Below are 20,286 nucleotides of genomic sequence, written 5' to 3' on the forward strand. Positions count from 1 at the left end.
GAATAAAAGTCTGTTGCAACTCTGCCCAGGGCACACTCCTCACCAAGGCCCTGTTCTGCTTATTGGAGGATATTTGCATAGACGTCATGTGCCCTTGATCTGTATTAAGTCTTTGCCTTGCAAGGTAGAAGTTTTGGGGGGGGGGAGGTTTGGTATTTTATATTACCAACTGCCCCAGCCCTACTTCACCACTAGCATGTGGTCCCTGCAATACTATCCATGAGGCAATGCAGCCCTCTGGCTGGAAAAAAACCACCACACATTCCCAACCCTAACTTGGGGCAAATTGACTAGAAGCCAACATTTTTCTGCAAAAGGCTGGGCCGACTTGTCAGTACACAAACAGCACGCGAGATCTTTCACTTTATCCATTGCAAGTGCTTCACTTAGTTCTCATATTTCGGCTATTTGTGGCTATGCTTTTATGCTCCACACATGAAGGCTAAGTGTAAAAAGAAACTACGGCTTTTATTAGCATTATTTTATTAAATTTGTATACCACTCAGTACCCGTAGATCTCAGGGTGGTTCACAGAGAAATGCAGAACCACAAACAGGGTTGGGGGCATCAATTACTGTTTGATATTGACTTATTGTAAGCATTTAGAGGAACAGCTGGATCTGTTTTATGCAGCTGCTTATATTTAAATGTTTGGTGTTCCCCTATCCTCGTGTGTCAATATCATTGCTTTCAAACTCTGGAAGTTCAGCAACACCCAAAACATTCATTTTAATTGAGTGGCTTTCTGTACATTCATGTTGGATATCTTACTCTACAAATCATTTTCCTTGGCTCAGTGTTTAGATCCTGGGATGTTCACTTATGCCATCATGTATACAAGGGAGATTGAGGAGGCCAGACCATGCCAAATGCACAACACACATTGCAGTTAGGAACACAGAAGTCATTGCCTCAGCAACGCTTGCAGCCAAGTGCTTTTTTAAAACATTACTAACCACCACGTTTGCATCTTAACTATCAAGCGTGGTTCTCACACGTTCTAACCCATGGGTAGGCATGGGTAAAACCTCAGTGCCTAGGACTTGCCGATCGTATGGTCGGCGGTTCGAATCCCCGCGGCGGGGTGAGCTCCCGTCGTTCGGTCCCAGCTCCTGCCCACCTAGCAGTTCGAAAGCACTTTTAAGTGCAAGTAGATAAATAGGTACCGCTTTATAACGGGAAGGTAAACGGCGTTTCCGTGTGCTGCGCTGGTGCCGGCTCGCCAGAGCAGCTTCGTCACGCTGGCCACGTGACCCGGAAGTGTCTCCGGACAGCGCTGGCCCCCGGCCTCTTAAGCGAGATGGGCGCGCAACCCCAGAGTCGGACACGACTGGCCCGTACGGGCAGGGGTATCTTTAACACCTTCTTAAAAGGGGACATGATTCGAATCTGGCCTCAGAGTACTGAAGGGTCAGCCTTTGCAGCTAAGAACTGTAACGTCACACATTCGCACAGCCCACATCCGAAGGCGCTCCCTCCCCACAAATAAACAAGAGGCAAGCCATCTAAAAACAATACGTCCTTTTTAATTGTTAAGTCAATAAAGAGGTATCAAAATTAAAAGAGGAGAATTACAGGGGATTTAACTGAACTACTAGGAGAGATTTCGGGGGTCTGGCCGGGGGGAGGAGAAAGAAAGGACAAATGCAACAGAAGACACGCCATGAACACACGGGGCTCTGGGAAGGAGGGAGGGAAGAGGGCAGTGAGGAGGCAGCCGACAAGGGGCTGGTGAGAGGCTCAATATCAGAAGAACGTCGGTGTTTGTTGAGGAGGAGAGAGGAGAGGTGTGCTGGGCGCTTAGGAGTCGTCTTCGCCATTGGCGCTGTCTCTGTCGTCTTCGCCTTCTTCGGGCTCCTTGTCATCCCCCTCGATGGACTCCAGCTGAGAGAGAGAAGGGGACAGGCAGAGGGGCCGAGTTAGCAAACAGGGAGAGCCGCGCTCCTCACTCCTGGCTCTCTGCCGCCTCCAGCTTCGTACCTGGTCGTCTCCCCGGTCTTCATTGTCGTCATTGTCCAGCAGGTCCCCTTCCTCAGCGGAGTCATCCGCCCCAGTCTCAGACTCCATCTTGACATTGCTCTCTTCTTTCTTGGCTGAGCTGCTGCTTTGCTCCTCCTCAGACTTGTCATTCTTCAGTTCTAGGAAGGGAGGATATAGAGAGGAGGGGTCCAGCAGGGTATCGGAACCGCTCGCCTGCTCTCCTAAGCTCTCGGGGCTGCCGCCCCACGTGGAATTTTCCTACATCAAGACTCGTCAAGCCAACCACACGCCTCTGGCGAGCCGGAACCATCCCAGAGGCAGAAGAGCTTTTATAAGCCGGAAGGAGGCTGGTTCTTCCTAGTCAGGCCACCTATGCAAAGGCATGAAGGGGCCGGCAGCTCGCGACACATCTGTGATCAAGCAACTGCCATGGGTTCATTTGCCAGGCTGCTGTGGAGAACTATGGCTGTACACAAAGGGCTTTGGCAAGGTGGCTGTTCTCCCCACCGACAATATAGAGGAGGGGCTAGAGCGCTGCCCTCCTAGCTATGGAAAGCAGTTAAATTGAAGAGCAGCGAAGGAGCATCACAAGGTTGCTCTCCTGGAAACCCAAAACCAAAGCCCACCTAGAAAACCACGATTACACATCCCCAGACAGCCCATGTCCCTCCCAAACAAGGTGCTCTCTTTATTGGGGAGGAAGCATAAAACCTGAAGAGATGCTTCAAGCCAAATTCCCACAACCTTCAGCCCCCCAAAAGACCCAAGCCCATGAAGGGCTTCCAGGGTCCTCCCCCCGCCTCCCACCCACCTCCCAACCCTTTCATTCAACTGTTTACTTTGATCTTTCTCTATCTTCTCCAGGCTTTCCAGCAGGGAATCCACTTTCTGCTTAATCTGGGTCAGCTCCTTCTTAATGGTCTGCAGATCATCTCCTTTCACTGAAATAAAAAGGACATGAGCACAGTTTATCGGAAGCACTGATACCCAAGGCTTAGCTTTTTTGAACATAGGCACTCAATGCCTATTCCAAATATATTCAGCATCTCAACAATAGATGCTGAAAGACAGCTAACACAGATATAAATCTGGAGATTAAGCGATGCATTTATCCCAGGGAGAGGAGGTTTACCCACTGTTCCTTCTTCTCAACCCTATTTATTTCAAGGGAAATAAATAGTGCTGAAAAGCAGCAAAGGAAGGTGCAACTGTTGCCAGGAGTTTTCAGATGCCCCTCTGAAACTAGGATAGAGAACAGTCTGGGGTAGTGAAACTTTCTCACTCTCTTTATGGGCAAGTCAGCAATTTACTCCAGGAATTGGAATTGGAAACCTGCAGCCCTAGGGATACACATGAGCTTCAGCCCAAGCTCACAGCATGTGACCAGGACAGGCCTCTGGCAAGAGTGACCTCACCCTCTCCCAGCGTCTTGCTAGGCAAAGAGAGATAAAAGGGGGCCAAGAGGGTAACCCTTGCCCACTGCCAGCTTCATCATCACCCACCACAGCATGCAGGGGCCCGTTTCAGATCAGGGAAGACTTTAAACATGTCAGATCTACTTTGCTAATTAGAAGTCTTCCAGCAAAATCCAAGCACAAAAACATAATTAGAATTACAAGAGGAGGGTGCACCTGAACCTAGGAATTGGGCAGTTTTGTACCACCAGGACTGAATTGAGCTTATGGCCTTTTCACACACGAAATCACCCCCTATCTTTCTTAAATTCAGTGGCCTAATTCAGGGGCAAGAATCATTTCAGTTGCTGCCATTGTTAACCAAGTGGGAAGCAGAATCTGTTGCACAATACCCAGTAGATCCCGATCTACCTTCTGCACACCCCAGTTCCAAATGGAACTTCTGCCTTGCCAAGAGAACAGTTCTAGCCAATCCCCAAGGATTTTATGTAAGGCTACCGCGACATTTAACTACTCAGTGGCACTTTGTGTGACTTTTCTGAATCCCAGTTTAAGTCCTTGCGCAAGAGAAAGGGCCCCCACCCCACTCAAATCACCTGCGCCTAGCCAGAAAATTCAACACATACACTTTCCAGACTTGGAAGACGACCCCCGCTGCCCACTCTTCGAGTTGAATCCGCTCTTGCCCCTGCGGGAGGTGTTGCCCGAAACCCGCTGGCGTTTGGATGGCACCACAGCCCGGGCAATGGGAGGCGGAGGCGGCACCCGCGCTTGGTAGCTGTACATCCTAGGGGCACAAGAGAAAACTGCCATCGTCAGAAGCCAGCACTCAACTCCCTATTGAAACTGCCTCTTCGTGCTATACACCACATGTGTGCATCCTCTGCCCTGGGCTTCTCAAAACTCATCGTTTTGCTCGCGGGATCTTACCAACAGCACTCCCTTTAGAGTTCGCTCAGGAGAGCAGGCTCTACTTCCATAGCACTTGTAAGGCCTGTAGCACAAAGGGACCTTCCTCATACACAGAATCCTGTTCCGTGAAGTCGCATGAGGATGACTCCTCTGTTCTGCATGCATCCCTCTACTCCCCAAAATAAAACCAAGTGACATCTTCCTTCCATCTGCTTCTTGCTCATGCACAAGCTCAATGGCTGTGGTTCCTCCCTTCTTGGCATTTGGAGACAAATTGCACCGGAGATGTATGGAAGGGGCAACGGCTCACTGGTGGCTCCCAGGCTGTGCATGGGTACGTGTCCCAGGAAAGCTCCCTCCCCACACCAACCCGAGAAGATCAGGCAGATCTTCTGGGCAAGAAGGTTAAGAGAGCTCCTTGCGGCATAGAAATAATAATTTTATTATTTATACCCCGTCCATCTGGCAGCTGCTTCCTACCAACTCAAGAGTCCTGGAACTGGGACACCATGACTGGCAGCAGCTTCAGTGGCAGCTGGTGCCCAAGGGGATTGGCAGGAAGAAGGCAGGTGCAGCCACAGCCAGCAACAGGCACGGCCAACTAATTCATCCCCCTCCCTTCTGAGTTCTATAATGACAACAAAGAGATGGAGAAGGAGGAGGGAGGGAGGTAGCAGAAAGAGCCAACCCCTGGTTTGGTTGAAAGAGGATGGGTTGGGGCCAGTGGAAGTTGGTGGGACAGTATTTCGTTTGCACCCATGATCCAGCCTCATCTGAGAGGCTCTTCAGGGCTGCTGACAAGGGACTTTTGCAGCCCTGCGCATGGGAAGCAGGGAGGTACTTGAGGAGCTTCTAGCTGCTAACCTGGCACTCTACCACTGACCTACAACCCGTTGCGAAAACCCTTTCTTCCTCCCCAGACTCCTTTTGGCCAAAGGAAAAAATGCCTTCACTTTCCCCTCAAACACTGCCATCTCCATTAAAGTTATCCCTATGGCTTCTACTACGCATCCCCTCGTCTTCCTTACCGTTTAAAGGCAGACGGTTCTTAAAAATATGACAAGCACCACAAGAACCCAGGATCTGGCTAAATGCCTTGAGTGAAAATGGAAATTCATTCTCAGGTTGTTATACTCTATGCCAGAAAAAGGAACCTACACCTGGAATGTTTTGGAAGGAGGGAATTAAAAGGCCTGATCTATTTGATGCTGACACAACAGAACAGTGTACTGGCGCCTTCCTTTTCTACCAAAAGGAATGAAGCATGTACAATGCAGCAAACAGCATTCAGGTAAACCTACCTGTCGTAGTAGTCACGCTGGAAGTCATAGTCCAGGTCAAAAGACGACCTGAAAGACAAAGCACATGAAACATGGTCAGGTCTCTGGGAGACCATCAAGGAAAGGAATCCTGCTCAGGAGGGCTGAAAGGAACAGGCGATTCTTTCGCTTCCTGTTATCAGGAGTCCATTCCCAGTCTGGCATATCAAGGCTAAACACAGTTATTCACAGAGCAAGAGCAAAGGCAACCCTGAGTTTATCCAACAATCCCTCTGTCTGTCACCCACACTTCAAAGCCACCTGAGCTTTGTGCTGGGATCCAAGATAACAAATTGCCACCCGCAGGTATAAAAAAACCCACTCTCCCACATGGCCTCTCACATTCACATGAAGTTGCTTGCACGCATGCACACATACATATACACACGCCTCTCCACACTCAGCTTCATTTCCTTGCAACCAGCTAGACAATTAAGACCTATGGAGACATTGCTCACTGCAGGGCACAAAGCCAGAGAAATAAAAAGAACAGAAATGTTAAAATAAAGGGAAAAAAACGTAAGGGTCCCGACCTGACTAGAGGGGACGGAGAAGGTGGTGCGGCTACTGACCCGTACATCTCTGTGGCCGATCTCTTCACCCCAGCTTTGCCCCGGTTCAACTTCGGCTCGGCAGCCAGGTTAATATCTGGAACAGAGACACGCAGAGAGAGACATGCCAATTTTGAAAGCCAGCATCTCACAACTCTTGGAAACAAGTCGAGGCCTGCCATACATCTGGGCACTAATGTGTTGCCGAGCTCTCTCTGTTCTGGGATGGGGCACACTGCCCTAAGGGATGGCATAGGATATGCTGCTAAAAGGTACAGACAACATAATGCCCAGTAGCAAGAGAGCCAGGAGGGTAGAAGACAAGCTATGAGCCATTAGCTTCAAGCAGGAACACCAAAAAAAAGGCACTGTGTTTGGCAAAAAAATGATACTGAATAAGACATCTCACGTTGGCCAGGATCTTCATCCACTTGTCAGCTGCAAACACAGACACTCAATTTCTTACTGCTGGGTGGGAAAATGCAACTCTTTCCCTTGCAGTAAATCTATACCACGCAGTGACAGAACTAATATATGAAGCAGCACTTCCAAAGAGGGTTCACTGCAGGATGGACGGGCTACACCAAACAAACAATTTTTCCCCACACCACCTGGGGGAGGGGTGGCAGGAAAACGTTGTCTGGCAGAGAAAACACTGGAATGAAAGACAAGCAAGGCTGAGCAAGCTTGTAAATAGCTGCTCCGAAGTCTCATGTGCAGAGTGAAAGTTTGTCCCAGTGACTAGGCAGGAAAGCTAGTCTAAAATGGAAGCGCACCAATATGCCATTATGTGACTACTAAACAGCTTGAATGGGCTACTAAGCTACTTGCACTGTTATTTACAGGGTTGTGGTCAGTAGGGGAGAGAAGACTAAGCTGCTGGTTTCTCTGAAGATCAGGGATGTGGCTTTTCGATTGGAGGAATTTGGAATTGTGGCTTTCAAACAGGGCTGCATAAACACTCTTGTCTTGAGTCTTGCCTAATGAAACAATGAGCCAATTGCAATATTACAAGGATGCTGGCCGCGCAAGTTGTGTCTCCTTTCCCTATACTTAGGCAAACCAGTGAACTGCTTTGAAGGAGCAATGCAATAAAAATGCTTTGGCTGCTCCCGCTCAGGCTTTTTGGAGAGGAGTGGGGTAGAGTAGATCAAAAGAGGATTGGTGCCAGGCTCTCTGCACCAATCCTAGCATTGCCAAATACATATAAGCTAGTCTCATCAAAGGAGGAGACAAGGGTAGCCACAAGAAAGAGCTGGGTTGTGACACTCTGGACCCTAATTCAAATCCCCACTGACTTGCCCAAGGACATCCACTCTCCTAGCTTCACACACCTGAATTCTGTGAGGAGCAGGAAGAATGTCATAAACATACACAAACACCACACATACAGAGGAAGAAATGAAAAACCTGACCTAAAGGCTAGCTCTACATTGGTGATCAACATTCATTATTTTCATAAAAGCCAATCAAGGCTCCAAGCTGCCTTTCTCTTCCCTCACCAACCCAAAATGACCAACAGCCCTGGAAGGATCTCGGGAAAGAAAGGAAGATGAAGAAAAAGAAATAGAAATCAGGAACCTGCTCCTGCTCCATCCTGCGGAATGGATCATTAGAATTTGGGTATACAGTGGTACCTCGGGTTAAGTACTTAATTCATTCCGGAGGTCCATTCTTAACCTGAAACTGTTCTTAAACTGAAGCACACTTTAGCTAATGGGGTCTCCTGCTGCCGCCGCACCGCCGAAGCCTGATTTCTGTTCTTATCCTGAAGCAAAGTTCTTAACCTGAAGCACTATTTCTGGGTTAGCGGAGTCTGTAACCTGAAGCATATGTAACCTGAAGTAGCACTGTACTTGATTAAGGCTTCAAAAGGCGTCAATAGAAAATTAGGAAAGACAGGCTTGTACCCCACCTTTCTGATGTTGCTCTGTGTGTTTACCATGTTTTGATGTTACTTACAAGCTGCCTTAGACGAAACTGTACCTTGAAAGGTGGAATAAAAATAAATACAATAAAATAAACATGGACAACACTCTGCACTTCCGCACAGCTCAATATCTAGCTGTAAATTCTGACTTCCTTGCTCTCCTCTTTATAGACTTGCCACCTCCACTTTGACATCTAGACTGCCTCCGATACAGCGCCGAAAGTATGTGCTTGGTTTGCGTATGTAGTTGTTTGGCTCTGCTAGCAGAGAGTGGTGTGTTATGTCTGAGTGTGAAATGAGGCAATAAGAAAGCAAGAGAGGCGCTCAGAAAAGGAACTGGTCAGTGATTTCAGCCAGGCCTAAGAAAAGGGGTAAGCTAAAAACCACCACAAGGCGCTCACCTAGGACCTGGCCTGCGATCATCCTGCCATCTTCTCCTGCCACGGCAGCACGAGCGTTGCGCTCGTTCACGTACTGCACGAAGGCAAAGCCCTTGTGCACAGAGCAGCCCACGATCTTGCCGTACTTGGAGAAGATGGCCTCCACGTCCGACTTCTTGACCACTAGCGTGTTGAGATTGCCGATGAACACGCGGGAGTTCAGGGAGCGTGGGTCTGTCTTGTTGGTGACGTTGCTGGCCATGACTCAAGTATGCAGCAGAAACACAGGCTTGGTGCTGGAGGAGGAAGATTGTCAGAGAAGGGAAAGAAGTCACGTGGGATTTCAGCGTCTTGACACATGCGCACACACACACAGCCAACAGAATACACACACACGCAGCCTGGCAGGAAGCGCTTCCCCCTTTGAACGAGAAGCTATCATCCTCGAAGCATGCTGGAAAATCTCAGATCCATTCTGCAAGCAGTACGGCATAGAAGTATTGCTAAGCAACTGCATTTTCCTTTTTTAAAAAAAGATTGCCACTAGGCAAAGACCATTTTTCGTAAGGCACTAAAGGAAGTGAGGTGGCTTTGCCACCAGCCTGCCACAGAACCACCCATATTCTCCCACAAGAGACACCTGTGCCCACGTCAAGCCCTGGCTGTGCATGATATTGTGTCTAAAGCTAGCAGTGGTATTCCAAGATGGGTGGGTATCTATCATGTCAGCCTGGTCTCAGGAGAAACTCAACAGCTAGACCATGGGGCAAACTAAGGCCTGGGGGCCAGATCCGGCCCAATCGCCTTCTAAATCTGGCCTGTGGAGGGTCCGGGAATTGGCATGATTTTAAAGGAGTAAAAGGTGTGCTTTTATTTAAAATGCATCACTGGGTTATTTGTGGGGCATAGAAATTTGTTCATTTTTTCCCTTCAAAATATAGTCCAGTCCCCCACAAGGTCTGAGGGACAGTAGACTGGCCCCCTGCTGAAAAACTTTGCTGACCCCTGCTCTGGACCCTTGTTTCAAGGACAAGCATATTGTGGGTAGAATCAATTTTACTCCCAGCCCTCAATTTTGCTTTTAACCAGCTTTCTAAGGAACACAACTACAGAAAACCCAGCTCCAGTTCAGATGAAACCGATACAAAAAGCTGTCCCCAGCTAGCAGAATTTCTAGTAGTGAGACAACTCTCACACACAGTTTTCTCAAGAAAACTTCTTTCAAAATCAGTGAGTGGAATGCTATCTAACTTTGGACCTCCATTTATAAATGCTTATGACAAAAGCACCAGGACCTTGCTGTGATCTTTAGATTGATAAAACATGAAAATGAGATTCTGGTTCGAGTCCCAGCCTCATTTCAACCACTTACATGGAGCAAGAACATGGAGCCTGCTCATCTACACAAGTCTCTTGTGCACACCTAGTTAACATAGTTATACTTAGAATATATTTTTAAAGCGACCAGTGGAAACTAAAATAAATCAGTGTTGGAACTTCGTCTATGCACAAACTCAGAGTGGTCTTGTAATACATCTGAAAGTAGCCTGGGAAAGAAGTTTCAGCGTGGAGGAACATTCAACGCTGCTCACCGCATTTTTTCTCTCTCTCGCATACATGCACACAACACGTTCTCTCTTCTCTCCCCCCCCCAAGCTATTTACAAAAATCCAACAGGGTAAAGCCTTTTATTTTCCTGCTCTCACCTTGCCACATTTAGTTCTGTTGCATGTGATACTCAACGACCCAGACCTAAGCCATCAAGTGAACAGAGTGGGGAACTGATTGTTAAGTTTCACTGCTGGAGGTCCATGTTCAGATTCTTTGTCCAGCAATGAAACTCCCAGAGGCTCATGAACGCTCTCTCCCTATACTTGCTTCACAGGACTATTGCAAGAACAAGATGAGAATGGAGAGCAACCTCTGGATAATGAGTAGAGTCGCGGGGAAAATCCCAAGACCTTTTCAAAAGATTCAACAGTTCCAGCTAGCAGTTTTGTTTGAGATGGGCAGAGGAAAAGACTAGCACATGATTTTTGTGATCAGAAACAAGGTAAATGTGTGTGTGTGGTCACAGCATATACTGCAGCCAAAGGCCAGCGAAACAGGATTAAGAGCAGGTGGTGTATATGGGACTGACAACATGCAGCAAAGCACAGGGACAGAAATTAGATTTATGGCGCTATCACCTTTCTGTGCGACCTCAAGGTGGGATGAGTGTTTCGTTAATCATCCTCTACCAAAAGCAATTCTAATGGCCAAATGTCAAGGGCGGTCAGAAGGCCCTCTCTGCAAGGCTCCAGGGAGACCCAGCTTTAAGCTCTGCAGGATTTGATAAATCCACTTGCCTCCTCACTGTACGTGAGTGCTTCACCCCCAACTGATGACCATCCCTGCACTTCCATCACAAGTCCTGTTTGCAGGGAAGTACCCCTCTTCACCACCACCACCCTGCCCAATGCTTCAGTGGAAGAAACAAGGTGTAGTATTTTATTTTTCTGGTGAATTTTGTATACTGTATGCTTTTATCATCATAAGTCACTCTGAGACATTATTGTAGAAAGCAACAAATAAATGCAATAAATAACAACAAAAACAACATACTCTCTTTAGGGATAAAGGAAGAAATGACACTATCTTTCTCTTTTCTGGAGGAATGAAGAGGCAATCTCTTTTCTTTCCAGTTCAATTCATGATGCAGGCAGCAAGGAGATGCTGACACTTTCTTTCAGAAGTTGAACTCACCCGGGGGGGGGCAGGGACATCTTCCCCCCCCCACCCCGAATCAGAAGAAAAGTGGTTTTGCTCCCAGGCGTTTCCACAGAAAGCATCAACTGTGTTTTTCGGTTGTCTCTTTAAAATTTCTATCTATCTATCATGGGATGGGGGGGTATTAGCCCTCCTTTATTCCCTTTCCTGCACAGATAAAAGGGTCACTTCCATCCGTTCCCATAGATGGTTCTCATACATCAAGCTGCAATTTTGCAGAAAATGCCAGGAGTCCCTCTCTGCCGATGCCTTCGGCAAAAACCCAACTGGGAGAAAAAAACAAACGTTCTCTCTCTCTCTATTGCAAGTTAGGCTTTGGCAAATTGCAGCAAGCTAAGGAGGAGGAAAGGAATGACTAGGTTTTCTTCCACATGTTTTTTGGAAGATGCAGAGGGGTGCTGCTTTCTTCAAAAGCCCGGTCCACAAGCTCTCTGCACATTCTACAGCTCTCAGGGAAAGCAATGGGGAGCAAGCCATGGTGGTAGCAATGAATGGAATTAACTCACAAACCAAGCCAAAATATGCTGGCTGTCGATTACACATCTGTCCATGAGTTACCATGCCTCAGCAAAGCCATATTATGACCACAAAACTTAGTTCTGAAGAGAGGTCCCATGACTTTAGCTGGCACCTTGCATGCACTTCTTCTGTTTGTCGCTGCCAGGACCGTGATGTACCCAAGGCCTAAAGATTGGCTATTATTTCATTATTAACCAGAGCCTTTATCAGCCACCATCACTACCCTTAAAGATGTTCACGATGTAACTTTTCACAAAGCTATTGCCTGAACTTGCTTGTTTCATTCCCGCCCGTTGCCTTTCTCATGTCTATCGTAAGTCTGCTGGCAGAGACTTCTTTTAATCTCTGCAATGCATCAAGGTAACTTGGGTACTGTGACATACTCTAGTATTTTTATATATAACTCAACTGTTAAAAGATTGTTCCAATCTGTTAATTAGGGTCAAGTAACGGGCAAAAGATTCCAAGTATGTGCGCATGCACTGCAAAGTTTAACACAGAATTATACTCTGGGAGTGTAGTTTTGTTGCCACTTTTTAAAAATGAAAAAAGGAAAGAGTCCACCACACAAAACTGGCCAGTTCACCCCCTACCCACAAAGCCCAGCGCAACAAGATATACTGAGCTTGGTTGCTGAACTTGCTTTTGCTCCCCAAAACCAGACAACCCCTCTCCCCCACTTCTAACCCTTAAAGTGGCTGCATGTTCAGAAGGCAATGAAGACCTGAACAGGTCCACTCACATCTACTAACAGAGTTTTGCTTGAAGTGCAGGTGTGTACTCTTTTTCAGCAAGGCCTTTAAGAGGGATGGCTGCTGAAGCCTGGAAGTAAGCCAACTCAGCCCCTTACCATCAGCCAAGATGGGTTTGTGTCTGCTCCATGCAAGGCTCCGCAGGTAACTGCCTCTGCCAATCCAGACTGGGCGTCCATGACGGCGTTTGTAAGGGAGGGACGGTGTGGAGGAAAAGATCAAGATGGGAACTGAAGGGTACGAGACAGGAGGGGGGGCGGGATCTGACCAAGGGAAGGCTGTCACTGCTAGCGAGCGATCAGCACCACAGACACATTGCAGCAACAGTTGAAAAATTGCACAGAAATGAAATATTAAAAATTAAAAAAAATAAAAATAAAAAAGTGCAGGAACTTCCTGAGATGTTCAAACAAGTTCTGGAGAGAAATTGGGTTCCGTTCTTAGCAGCCAGGCAATCAGGGAGGGAGGGAAAAAAAGAGTTAAACGCGATCAATCCACTTTTTTAAAAAAAATGTGTTTTAAAAACCTTGTTGTGTTTTTCCCCCCCAAGGGGTTAAAAGCCCAGAGTCAGTTAGGACCACTCAGAAAAACTCCATTTTCATCCGGTTAAAAATCAGCAGTCATTTTTTTTTTAATCACCACCATCAGCAACACATCATCATAGTCACAGTCACCACCATCATAGTAGCAATAATATCAATAAGTAACTAGCAACAACGATAAAAAGGAAATCAGTGGAAAGGCAGGAAAAAATTGGAAAAAAATTGAATAACTTACTGTAGCTGAAGATCAAAAAAATCTCGCTGTAAAAAAACAAAAATAAAAATAGCCCAGATTAGAAAAACCGGAGGTGTAAAAAGGTCAAAGTCAGTAACGATTTTTTTCCTCTCTCTCTCTTTCATTTTCTGTCCTTTTTCCCCCCTCTCACCCTCTTGTTCCAGCCACGGTTACTGCAGAACCAGGCAGGGGAGAGCTCCCGGCAGGAAACAATCCAAGCCCTTTGAACACCATTTCTAAAAATGCCTGAGAGAGGTGAGCTCATGCGAGGCTAAAAGATTCCTCCTCTAACCCAGCTGCTGCAGGAAAAAAAAAAGTGATTTTTTCCCCAAAATTAACATCTTTCAATCCAGCTCTGGCTTCACTGCAAGGCCAACGCTGGGCCGCAAAGCCACCGTTTTGATAAAAAAACGGCTCATTCTAAGACATTGGGAGGGGTGTGCGTGCGGTGGGGTGGGTGGGTTTTTTTTAAATAAAAAAACAAAACACGAAGCTGAGCTCCAGTGAAGGAAGGGTTGGGGATTTTCGCCTTGCTGCCCTGTGAAAGGAGAAGGGACAGGATGAGTCAGGGTACCCGAGAAACGTTGCCCACATCTTCCAGTTCCCCCCTCCCCAGCGCAGAGAATGCCAGTCCCACGTGGCTACCCCAAGCTCACAGCTGACGTCAAAAGGCACCAGGAAGCTTGTGGTAGGAGGTGAAGTACATTGAAGCTCATACACAGATACCCTGAAGCAAAGATGGAGGAGGAAGACTTCGCAGAGATTCTGATGCATGCAACTGAAGGAGAAGCAACCTCTACAAACCTCATAAGCGTTAAGAGCATGAGGGCACTGCAGCCTAATGCTCTATGCATCACTCCCCAGAAGTGTAATACATGCACCCACCCACTGGTTTTTAGCATCATGTTCAAAACTGGAAGCCATCCTAGTCCTGGGTACCAATTTTGATAAGCCATTAATTAAATTCTAGCCCAACTGTTTTATCTGCCTTCCCACCCAGCATTTAAATGCCAGGAAAGTACTGCAGATAAACCACCCAGATTTACACTTTAAATAAATAATCCCCAGGTCTCTCAGAAGAGAAATTCATAGGCAGAACACTCCTTTTCTCTACTGTGCTATGTTACCCCTGGAAGGATATAGGGTAAGTTTAATGCAGTCAGCACAGGCAGGGAAATAACAAAGGGAGAAGGGCAGGTCATCTTGGAATTACTTGGCAAAAGTGATAAGCAAAACAGGTACAAGGTTGTTGATGCCAAACACATTTTGATGCCAGCTTCAAGCAAACTGAAATGCTCTTTTGGACCAGATCTACTAACACTCTGGAGACAGGTGATGAATATGTGGTGGTGCTAGGAGGAAAGACTTCCAGCCACGTTTCCTCAATGTTACTGGGGGAGGACAATGCACGGTCCCTGGCAGAAGAACCCAGACGTTCTACCTTTCCACCCTTTGTACAAGTTCTCAACAAATGGAAGGAAGCATGTTAAGAGAGAAGGCTAATGTATTCAGATTCTTCTACTAAGCATGACCCAGCACGTGGAAGACTTGGATTCAAACTCCTGGTCTTGTGCAAATCCTGTGGCAACTCCTTACAGAACAGCTAGTTCAATCTTGCACGAACACTTGCAGGCTTCAGCTTTCAAAAAGTGACACCAAAAGCTCATAGCCTTTAAGGTATCACGAGACTCATGCCTCCCTCCCACCCAGTTCCTGCTGCAAACTAATAAAACTAATTGAATGGAATTTTAAGTTAATTGGCTATTAGTTCAGTGCTACAGGTGCTAATAAAAAGCTATGTGCTGCAAGCTAGTGAGCACCCAGGACCTGTCCAGTCAATGAATGGGTTTTGGCACACCAGGGATAACTGTTTTGCAATTTACACATCTGGACAAGGGCAATCACTGGTGCTGTCCATACAGAAAGAATCCTGCCCTCACTATGTTCCCATTCCCCTCCTATGTGATTTACATATCTCTAGGCACCAAACGAAAACAGCCCTCTTCTCTCAGACGTTTGGCTAATTAAACTGTCTAAAAAGGGGGGCGGGGAGTGTTTTTGTTTGTTACTATGTTACACATTTCTGTGTTTTTATATTGTGAACTGACCCTGTGAACCTTGGATGAAAGGTGGTATAGATATGTAATAAATAAGAATACCATAAACCATCACTGTAAACCTAGCTTATGGCTAGACATCAATGCCAGACCCTCACTCCTGATCCTGCCTATCTGTCTTTCACAGGAACACCATGTCCTACCTCAAAGCAGGATGGTAGCTCTTCAACATGATGTTCACCAATAATAAGTGCTGTACAAATTACTTCTAAACTAACAACACAATTAGCAGCCACATGATTCTGAAGGATTCCAAGTGAAATGCAAGATCAGGCTTTTGTGAACTTCCCCAGGAGCAGAGCAGTTAACCCTACTTAACCCTGTCCCAAAGCTGGGGTCTATATGAGCTGAACCCAATTCTCTTAACAATTGAAAAACTTTTTAAAACGCAAATCCAAATTCAAGACAGGCAGCACAGCTGTACTGAATCAATTGCAGCTGGCAAAGGCAATATACAAAAGTGTTTTTGACTCCCATTAGTTAGATCAAGACCTCTGTGTAACTCAGAAGCTTGCATATTGCTAAGCATGCAAAACAGACCCAATATAAATAGGCCACCCCAAATTATACAAAATTTAGAGCAATAATTGACAACAATCTATACCAGGCCAGGGAACTACTAATGATTTTTTTTCCTTCAGAAAAAGCAGCAAGTAGTGGGGTGGCAGCTCTAAAGATGAACAAATCTAAAAATGAACCTCAGGTCCAGGTTATTTGAATGACCATTGAAGCATTCCTGGGTTCTGAGATCTTTGGGGCAGGCCCTTCTCTGGGTTACACTACCTTCACAAGCACATTTGGTGGGAATGCAGGAGAAGGCCTTCTGGATGGCTGTTCCCAAATTTTGGAACTCCTTAGAGAAGCTAGACTGGTTCCTTCCTAACTGTCCTTCTGCTGGCAGGTGGAGACTTGTTTTATTCCTAAAGCATTTTCAGAACTGTTTTTAAAGAAAGGGCTTTGAGTAGTTCTGTGCTGCTTTTACTATCTGTATTTTAATATGTAGATTTATTTTTATATTGTTTTAATTCTATGTCTGTTAAAAAACTTTTAAACTTCTGTGTTTTATCCATGTTGTTTTAATTTCTGTAAACCCCCTTGAGTCCTGGTTCTGTGAGAAAGTCAAGATAATATAGCAATCTTGCTGCAATCCTATATATGCCTCCTTGGGAACAAGCCACATTAAGCTCAGTAATATGTACTTCCAAGAAAATCTATTTAAGATTGCACAGCCTATTGATGTGCCACAAGGCACTCTGCTTTTGCAACAACTGATTACTTATTTAAAGAATGCATACCCTGCTTCTCACTCTATTCCTCAATGTGACAAACATGATCCCTCTGGAACTTTTATTTTTTTTTAACAAAAAAAGTTCAAATTAATTGCATGCATGGCAGAGTTTAATAGCGCCTTTTGTGTTGTCTTTTCCCAGTGCGAAAAAGCTTTCAATCTCCTGGGCTTGCTTATCAGGTTCTGGGGGGCTCTTGGGACGGCCCAGCAACGAAATCTCAAAAGAGCCTCCCGGAGCCTGGTAAGCAAGGTGGAGAATTTAAAAGCTCTCTGCCTTGCTTGGTTGGCAAGGATGGTCACATGAGGGCAGTTTGAAGGAGGTGGTTCAGATATGTATGTTTTTTCTTATACACACCATCCCCAGAACGCAGCCCCCGTGCAAGATGCTAGCATACTGTAGTTAAGCAACAGTCTGTATGACTTCTAATTTTTGCAGGGTCTTGCAGGCTGAATGGCACAAAGGCTACAGAGGACCAGGGGACCTGAGCATGTAAGAACAGCTTTACTCCGCTTGTCACTAGAGAGCTTCCAAGCTCAATTCAATATGCTGATGCTAACCTGTAAAGCTCTCAATATTTGTGGCAAGCTTCTCTAAAGGACCACCCTTAGCTCTTATGATCCTCAGTGTCTGTAAAAAAACAACAACAAAGGCTCTTCTTGCATGCCCACAAGGGGAACACAGAAAACCGCCTTTAACAATATCAGATTGCGTGCCCATCTTGCTCAGTACTTCCCATTCTTACTGGTAGCACCTCTCCCAAGGTTACAGGAACCTGACTTTATGACACCAGGGACTAAGCCTGTGACCTTACTGCCCTTCCCTAAACTATTAGGCTGGTGGGCTCAAGTGTGGTGGTACCATGGCTCTGAAACTCCCTCCCTGCAGAGCTAACAAAGCCTTCAAGCGTGCCTCAAAAATTCGATTTGTTGCAACCTGCTACACTTTTCCCAGTTGTTTTTATGTCACTCATTCCTGAGACTTGTTGGTTCCTCAGAATTCTCTATTATTATTATTATTATTATGATTAAACAACCCAAATGCATTTCAATTGGATCTCCTCCAGTTGTGCACTGCCTTGTGAGGGCTAAGAGACAAGATATAATAATAATATATATATATATATATATATATATATATATGGCGCACCCCCGCAACTCTTCTGCCATGTTTATTCATGAAGCAGCCCCGCTGAGCTCAGAAAAGCGTGGCCAGGAGCGCAGCCTACATTAGACCACTAATCCGGATTAGGCCAGGAGAGAGGGCGTGCGGGCGCCATGCCTTCTGCACGGAAAGGGACACGCGGGCAGAAATGTCACTTCCTGACCAAAGCCAATAGCCTCACGTGGGTTGTTTTTTGTCCCACCGCCACCTAACTCTTTCAAGCGGGGGGATGAGGATTATTTCCTCCTCCTCCCCCGCCCAAGTACAATGGTCTCTTCCAGAGGCAACACATATGAATTAGCTCGGAATGTACCATTTGGACTAAGCGGGGGGGAGGGGGGAGAATCTCTCGGATCTTCCTATTTCCCTGCGAAGGCCGGGAAGGGAGATACCAAAGTGGCAGGGGAAGAAAACAAGAGAGAAAGGGCGGTACCATCATTAACTCCCCCCCCCCGCGGCCGAAGCGCGAAAAGGAAAGAAACGTCGCCGCTCCTTCCTTGGCCACCTGAGGCGTTAATATCCAGGCAACGAACTCACCAGGAGGCCCAGCTCCGGAACGGCGTCGTTTTCCTTATCTATAGAGCTTTTTATTTTCCTCCTTCTTCTTTCACATATACCTTCGCCTCATCCACGCTCCGGACTCTTCACAAAATGGCGCCCCCGCCGCCCTCTGCCTCTGCGCCGCGCAGCCGGGACGTAGCGCGGCGCGGCCCCTTTTCATGCTACACCGTCTGTCATTGGAAAGGGACTTTATATATGGACGTCGTTCACTGGCTATAATTCGCTCTCAATCAAATGGGGGACCAATAAGCGCCCGCTGAGGTTGTGAAGGTGAGGACGAAGCAATAATAGGGAGAGGGAGAGATTTGCAACGTGAAAGGCGGGACTCGAAACGCGATAGGCTAGCAGGGGTGTCGCTCTGTGTCCCGGTTGTTCGCTTTGTGATTTGACAACTGGGCTGTCAGTCCAACTTTCCCTCGCAGTGATTTCAGCTGTTCATTTATTCCCCCACCCATTTATTCCCGTTTCCTTTTCTGAATGGTGTTCATCCCTGCCACTCATCTCTTCTTGGTTTGTGATAGGTCAAGGTCTTACAGGCAGCGACCAATGGTGCCTAAAAGGGTGTTTCAATAACTAAATTAGGTTGCTTTACGTACATCCGGCTCCCTTGGGGAAGTAAGTCTCCATTGCCTACGAGCGAATAACGTAAGTAAAGTCTCGAGTAGTCATTGGACAGCGCGCAACCCTAACACAATTGGGCCCCGTTAAAAAAGGAGGTGTAACTTCGGCTTTGCTCGGCCAATAAATGCTTGTCTTGTGCCTAGACTCAAATTTTGATTGGTATGTTTGAAAAGTATCCCGCCCCATAAACCTGTCCCTTTATTTTATTTTACCTTACAGACCTCCTAGTACAGCCTCATTTTAATTGTCCACCTTCTCCCACATTCTATCTTGAGATTGTAGCTGCCTGCACATTATACATTTAAAGGAAATGATTTTGTCCCAATAATCCTGGGAACTGTAGCTTGCCCTTCACAGAGATGAGGAACTATCGTTCCCGTAATTATTATTTTTTTTACAAAAAAATTTTTTTGGAGGGAGAAGCATGTATGTTAAATGTACAATACTGTATGTACACAGCCTAAAAGCAGCCAAGTTTTTGCCTCCCCCTTTATGCTTTGTTTACCTTCTAGCCCTATAAAGAATTCTGGAGAACTTAGTTTGGTTCCCATAAGGTACTTCCCTATGGTGGATTTTAAAATCTTAAATTATATTCGATTTTCTTGCAGGCAAATGCACATAGGTCTGCAACTGTTCCAGGCTGTGCTATGCTATACATTTTACTGGGAAATACGTTCCACTGAAATCATCAGGAGCAGGTTTTTCTCATGTACTCTTGAAACTAACTTGAAGAAACTGAAGAATCTGAAGAAATTTATCTGAAGTGTGTATGCACACAAAAGCTTATATACAGAACAAATTTAGTTGGTCTTTAAGGTGCTACTGGACAATTTTTAAATTTATTTCGACTGCGTCAGACCAACATGGCTACCTACCTGAATTTAAGAAACTGGGTTTTCTTTTTTAAATTTCTCCTCCCTCCTGATCCCTTTTTATTTTGCATTGTGCATTTTAGATTGCAAGCCTGAGGGTAGGGACTGCCTTATCGCTGACCTTTATAAACCACTCTGGAAGTTTTAAAAAAGTTTTAAATAAATGAGTAGAATGTTTGGCATCACAGCTCACTTACTTAGAATTAAGCCCACTTTACTAAACCGGATTTGCTTCTGACTCAGCACAGATAGCTAGGAAACACAGTCTTACAAGTGCAAGAATATAGTTAAGCTTTGGTATGTCAAAAGCTAGTCTATGTAAGGTGATAACTAGGCCCATGTGTGTATATGACCTGTGTTT

General features: G+C 46.1%; 1 protein-coding gene across 7 annotated transcripts; it reads right to left on the reverse strand.

Moving 5' to 3' along the window:
* Window positions 1-1,506: 1,506 nt before the first annotated feature.
* HNRNPC (heterogeneous nuclear ribonucleoprotein C) lies at window positions 1,507-18,596 on the reverse strand. Of its 7 annotated transcripts, none has more exons than XM_053359856.1 (8): window positions 18,377-18,596; window positions 13,305-13,330; window positions 8,509-8,783; window positions 6,160-6,274; window positions 5,609-5,656; window positions 4,022-4,182; window positions 2,820-2,921; window positions 1,507-2,138 (listed from the first exon to the last, which is right to left on the reverse strand). In XM_053359856.1, exons 3-8 carry the CDS (start codon window positions 8,747-8,749, stop codon window positions 1,801-1,803), a joined length of 1,005 nt encoding a protein of 334 aa, XP_053215831.1. In that variant the 5' UTR covers window positions 8,750-8,783; window positions 13,305-13,330; window positions 18,377-18,596; the 3' UTR covers window positions 1,507-1,800. The 7 variants fall into 7 exon arrangements, with proteins under 7 accessions (XP_053215831.1, XP_053215832.1, XP_053215836.1 ...); XM_053359857.1 differs by having other exon boundaries at window positions 18,489-18,576; XM_053359861.1 differs by lacking the exon at window positions 18,377-18,596 and having other exon boundaries at window positions 1,507-1,884; window positions 1,981-2,138; window positions 6,199-6,274; window positions 13,305-13,842.
* Window positions 18,597-20,286: the final 1,690 nt, after the last annotated feature.

Source organism: Podarcis raffonei, chromosome 13 (assembly GCF_027172205.1).
Source record: "Podarcis raffonei isolate rPodRaf1 chromosome 13, rPodRaf1.pri, whole genome shotgun sequence".
Classification (NCBI taxonomy): domain Eukaryota; kingdom Metazoa; phylum Chordata; class Lepidosauria; order Squamata; family Lacertidae; genus Podarcis; species Podarcis raffonei.

Excerpts from the sequence above, each read along its gene's own strand:
- HNRNPC (XM_053359856.1), bottom strand. The coding sequence starts at position 8,749 with ATGGCCAGCAACGTCACCAACAAGACAGACCCACGCTCCCTGAACTCC. Across the intron at positions 5,657-6,159 it reads TCTCCGTCCCCTCTAGTCAG|GTCGTCTTTTGACCTGGACT; the intron begins GTCGGGACCCTT and ends TTTGTCTTTCAG. Across the intron at positions 4,183-5,608 it reads CAGCGTGACTACTACGACAG|GATGTACAGCTACCAAGCGC; the intron begins GTAGGTTTACCT and ends TTGTGCCCCTAG.